Raw genomic sequence first — 6,000 nt, forward strand, 5'->3', positions numbered from 1 at the left:
GGCCTCTGTACGCCTATGTAGATGTTCCAAAGAAAATCAGCCGTTTCCAGCTACAATAGTCATTTACAACATTAACAATGTCTACACTGTATTTCTGATAAATTGTATTTAATTTGAATGGACAAAAAATGTGCTTTTCTTTCAAAAACAAGGACATTTCTAAGTGACCCCAAACTTTTGAACGGTAGTGCATATGAATTAACAAAGCTAACCGACTGAATTTCAATATCTACTCCCCCAGAAATGAGAATTTCTGAGTCTTTCCTCTTTAAATTACCATAGAAACGACCCCTCTCAAGATTGATTGTTCGGGGTTAGAGGAATAGAAAGCCATGGATCTGGAGCTGAAAATGACGAGGTATCAAGTTGATTTTGATTCTGAAGCACAGAAACGCCCCCTAATGTTACCACCTCCCAACACCAAAATATGGAAGAGATGCAACCAAGAGCTGCGTTGTCTAAACTAGCAATGGTCACAAACTAACATTCCTATTTAATTAACACTGTTATGTACAAGAATATTAAGGTTGTAATATTGTAGAGAACAATCTAACAATTCATTGTACGTGATTCATAATGACATAGGCTAAAGAAAACTAGGTTGAGACATACATTCAGCAGCACCCTGTATTTCACTACATTCTAGAGCAGTGAGTGAACGCCCTACATATTGCTTACACTTCAGAGGGCAACATTTTGAGGGCAGAGAGAGGGGAAGGGTGCGAGGTATTGAGATTGGAATGGGGCCATTTACTGAGGTTAGTGTACACTTGGCCTCTCAAGGGTGGATCTAAAGACCCTTAAGTGTTTCTCTCCTAGGGCCTTTCAACTACTGCTCTCTAACTAGAGAGCACTACAGGGAAAATGCAGAGTACCCTCCCCCAGTACCTGTCTCCAAACAGCCATGTTAGAGAAGCCTACCACTAGGCAAGGAAAAGTAGCTGCCATAACATACTGCTGTTATAGTACCCTCACCCTGTACTCTGTCTCATAGCTGCTATACTGTGTGTGCTGCTCCCTATACCCTGTCTTCAGTAATGCCATGGAAACAGCTCATGAATATATTCATCACAGAGCTTCAGTGACTCTGACAACTACATCACACTGTATGAATATTCATGAGGGAGCCCCACCCTTCATGCAAATGTCCTGCCTGCAGATATAGCCAGAGTTGCTTAAGTGTGTGTGTGTGTATGTGTGTGTGTGTGTGTGTGTGTGTGTGTGTGTGTGTGTGTGTGAGCCTATTTGTGTACTGCAGATCAAAGGTAACATTCTCAGACTGATGTTTCCTGTCCAACTACCTCAGGGTGACGTTTCACAAATGTTTTACATACACCAGCAAAGAATGTGGTCAGAGGGATCCTCTATGTAGGATTGCCTCCTGATTCAGTGAATCTTCCAACCAGGATTTCTGGAAAACCTGGGAAAGTTAGCAGAATTTTGAAACCCCCTACTACACACTTACATGGAAGTTGGATATGTGTTCGCGGTCGAGGGGTTTGGTCACAGAGAGCTGACCAGAGATGGGGTTGATGATGAAGATCCCGGTTGGAGGCTGATCAGCACCGGGTCCAGTCACACTGTACCGGAGGAGACGGTTCTTATCACGGTCCGACCGGATCTAGACCACAGGGGGAAAGAGAGAGAGAGGGAGGGAGAGATATTCCCACTTTAGATAGTTACACAACCACACTTTTATTTAAAACATATTTAGCTCCACTCAACACCATACACGGGCTATACAGTACAGACAGAAAGCATGTATACTGTCTCTCCACAGATTCTAATATAAATATCATACCAGAAGATTGTGTTAGGAGGAAATAGTGAGCACTACACACATACACTGTACATACCATACATATACACAAAACATTTACACACGTGCGCACACGCACACACACACAACACACACACACACACACACACACACACACACACACACACACACACACACACACACACACACACACACACACACACACACACACACACACACACACACACACACACACAATAAAACCCTCTGAGCTAGTGACCAAATGACAGACTTTGCATGACAGTGTGTTTGTCTTCTCTTGATTAGCCCCCCTGGGAAATGTGTGTGAAATGTCTCCTCTGAACCGTGTGTGTGTCGTACCCTGACTAGTTCCTCTGGGAACTGTCCTCGTGAGTTCTCAGGGACGTTGATGGGGGGGATGACCCAGTCCCTCTTTACCCGCCTCAGAGATCCATCACCCCTGACGACAACGCTACGCCATGGAAACATGATCACAGCTGCATCACTGGAGTTCACCTGCAGAGAAAAACATGTTACACACCAATATACAGACACAGACAAAAATGTAGACAAACAGATATATTTCTCAGACAAACCCACCCACATTAAGAAGTTATTCCAGAGAAACACCAGGAAGAAAAGAAACACACAAAAACAAAATCTCTCACACACACACACACACACTCTGTTTATGTCCCAGAGGTCCCTAGGGGGTGTGGCCTGGTGAATCACTCCAGAGAGCTGGATTAAGGCTATCATTACTGAGGACCTGATCAATCACCATCCTGGGCTGTGTGTGTTTACCTCAAATGTATTTGCAGCCTAGGATTGCAGTTTAGTTTCCACCACACTCTAATCTAAATCTGAATACAACCCTTTAACTATGGAATTAGGAATTAAAATACTTTGTTAATTACCCACGTAATTTAATAGGATCTTTTTTAGACATCACATCCCCTTTCTCTACCCCTCCATCTCTACCCCTCCATCTCTTTTCCTCCATCTCTACCCCTCCATCTCTATCCCTCCATCTCTACCCCTCCATCTCTTTTCCTCCATCTCTTTTCCTCCATCTCTACCCCTCCATCTCTACCCCTCCATCTCTATCCCTCCATCTCTATCCCTCCATCTCTACCCCTCCATCTCTTTTCCTCCATCTCTACCCCTCCATCTCTACCCCTCCATCTCTTTTCCTCCATCTCTTTTCCTCCATCTCTACCCCTCCATATCTACCCCTCCATCTCTTTTCCTCCATCTCTACCCCTCCATCTCTATCCCTTCATCTCTATCCCTCCATATCTTTTCCTCCATCTCTATCCCTTCATCTCTACCCCTCCATCTCTATCCCTTCATCTCTTTTCCTCCATCTCTACCCCTCCATCTCTACCCCTCCATCTCTATCCCTACATCTCTACCCCTCCATCTCTACCCCTCCATCTCTTTTCCTCCATCTCTACCCCTCCATCTCTTTTCCTCTATCTCTATCCCTCCATCTCTACCCCTCCATCTCTATCCCTTCATCTCTACCCCTCCATCTATATCCCTTTATCTCTACCCCTCCATCTCTATCCCTCCATCTCTACCCCATCCATCTCTACCCCTCCATCTCTTTTCCTCCATCTCTACCCCTCCATCTCTAACCCTCCATCTATTTTCCTCTATCTCTATCCCTCCATCTCTACCCCTCCATCTCTATCCCTTTATCTCTACCCCTCCATCTCTATCCCTTCATCTCTTTTCCTCCATCTCTACCCCTCCATCTCTACCCCTCCATCTCTATCCCTACATCTCTACACCTCCATCTCTACCCCTCCATCTCTTTTCCTCCATCTCTACCCCTCCATCTCTAACCTTCCATCTCTTTTCCTCTATCTCTATCCCTCCATCTCTACCCCTCCATCTCTACCCCTCCATCTCTAACCCTCCATCTCTACACCTCCATCTCTACCCCTCCATCTCTTTTCCTCCATCTCTACCCCTCCATCTCTAACCTTCCATCTCTTTTCCTCTAGCTCTATCCCTCCATCTCTACCCCTCCATCTCTATCCCTTCATCTCTATCCCTTTATCTCTACCCCTCCATCTCTAACCCTCCATCTCTTTTCCTCTATCTCTATCCCTCCATCTCTACCCCTCCATCTCTATCCCTTCATCTCTATCCCTTTATCTCTACCCAATCCATCTCTACCCCTACATCTCTTTTCCTCCATCTCTACCCCTCCATCTCTACCCCTCCATCTCTAACCCTCCATCTCTAACCCTCCATCTCTTTTCCTCTATCTCTATCCCTCCATCTCTACTCCATCTCTATCCCTTCATCTCTACCCCTCCATCTCTATCCCTTTATCTCTACCCCTCCATCTCTATCCCTCCATCTCTACCCCTCCATCTCTATCCCTCCATCTCTTTTCCTCCATCTCTATCCCTCCATCTCTAACCCTCCATCTCTATCCCTCCATCTCTACCCCTCCATCTATTTTCCTCCATCTCTAACCCTCCATCTCTATCCCTCCATCTCTACCCCTCCATCTATTTTCCTCCATCTCTATCCCTCCATCTCTATCCCTCCATCTCTTTTCCTCCATCTCTATCCCTCCATCTCTAACCCTCCATGTCTATCCCTTCATCTCTACCCCTCCATCTATTTTCCTCCATCTCTACCCCTCCATCTCTATCCCTCCATCTCTACCCCCCATCTATATCCCTTCATCTCTACCCCTCCATCTCCACCCCTCCATCTCTACCCCTTCATCTCTACCCCTCCATCTCTTTTCCTCCATCTCTATCCCCCATTACTATCCCTTCATCTCTACCCCTCCATCTCCACCCCTCCACCTCTACCCCTTCATCTCTACCCCTCCATCTCTTTTCCTCCATCTCTATCCCTCCATCTCTACCCCTCCATCTATATCCCTCCATCTCTACCCCTCCATCTCTTATCCTCCATCTCTACCCCTCCATCTCTACCCCTCCATCTCTTTTCCTCCATCTCTTTTCCTCCATCTCTACCCCTCGATCTCTATCCCTCCATCTCTATCCCTCCATCTCTACCCCTCCATCTCTATCCCTTCATCGCTACCCCTCCATCTCTATCCCTCCATCTCTACCCCTCCATCTATTTTCCTCCATCTCTACCCCTCCATCTCTACCCCTCCATCTCTATCCCTCCATCTCTTTTCCTCCATCTCTATCCCTCCATCTCTACCCCTCCATCTCTATCCCTCCATCTCCATCTCTATCCCTCCATCTCTACCCCTCCATCTCTTTTCCTCCATCTCTTTTCCTCCATCTCTACCTCTCCATCTCTATCCCTCCATCTCTACCCCTCCATCTCTGTCCCTTCTCTATTTCTCTATACATCTATCCCCATCCTTCTCTCTCTCCTGCTTCCTTCACCCAAATCCACCCAAATGGACACAGTAAGTGTATTGCACTGCACTATTTCTGGGATTTTTTTTACTGGGAGATGTGAACGGGTCGCTGTAGTGGCTCTTTAATGTCTCCCCTTATAGAGACAACCTCCTTTTTTCTCTTTTTACACACAGCAGGCAGCAACACCTGATGCTATGGGAGTGTCCCAAACGACACTTTATTCCCTATATAGTGCACTACTTTTGACCAGGGCACCCATAGCGGTAGTGCACTATATAGGGAATAGGGTGCCATTTGGGATGCATCCTATACTCTAGCGGGCACTGCCTTGTTTCTGTGGTTATCAGCACTTCACTGGCCATCAAAGGTTAACAGAGTGGGCTGTGAATTTTTATTTAGTACATTTAACATGAATGATTCCTTATAAATAAGTAAGAGTGGTCGTGAAACTTGGTTAATCGACTGGTGATGGATAATGTATTCTTATGATGAACTGCTCCTCTGACTTCCATCTCCACATCATAATTATTCATGTATTTTCTCCATACTTACACTCGTAGAAAAAAGGGTTCCAAAAGGGTTCTTTGACTGTCCCTGCAGGAGAACCCTTTTTGGTTCCAGGTAGAACACTTTCGGGTTCCATGTAGAACCCTCAGTGGAAAGGCTTCTACATGGAACCCAAAATGGTTATACCAGGAATGAGAAGGGTCACCTTGAATAGATAAAAGCTTCTGCTAAATGACCATATTGTGATATTCTTATTTTATCCATACCTGTTTGTTGTGTTCTGTCGTCTCCCCCTGTCCATCTGTCCGGAGGTGGAGGTGAACGCGTGTGTTCCACTCCTCC

General features: G+C 45.8%; 1 protein-coding gene across 4 annotated transcripts in view; it reads right to left on the minus strand.

Moving 5' to 3' along the window:
* The window catches only part of cdh2 (cadherin 2, type 1, N-cadherin (neuronal)), a 101,933-nt gene that overhangs the window by 23,274 nt on the left and 72,659 nt on the right, over positions 1–6,000 (minus strand). For all 4 annotated transcript variants that reach the window (XR_016496330.1, XR_016496331.1, XM_090236104.1 and 1 more), the window contains exons 3-5: positions 5,925–6,000; positions 2,141–2,296; positions 1,466–1,621 (exon numbers count right to left, since the gene is read on the minus strand). The exon at positions 5,925–6,000 is cut by the window's right edge and continues 166 nt beyond it. Coding sequence is in view for 2 of the 4 variants with exons in the window: in XM_090236104.1 (XP_090092230.1) it covers positions 1,466–1,621; positions 2,141–2,296; positions 5,925–6,000 (388 nt within the window). In the remaining 2 variants the exon portion in view is untranslated. The remainder of the gene's footprint in view (positions 1–1,465; positions 1,622–2,140; positions 2,297–5,924) is intronic.

Source organism: Oncorhynchus mykiss, chromosome 5 (assembly GCF_057628025.1).
Source record: "Oncorhynchus mykiss isolate SJ-2025 chromosome 5, ASM5762802v1, whole genome shotgun sequence".
Lineage (NCBI taxonomy): Eukaryota > Metazoa > Chordata > Actinopteri > Salmoniformes > Salmonidae > Oncorhynchus > Oncorhynchus mykiss.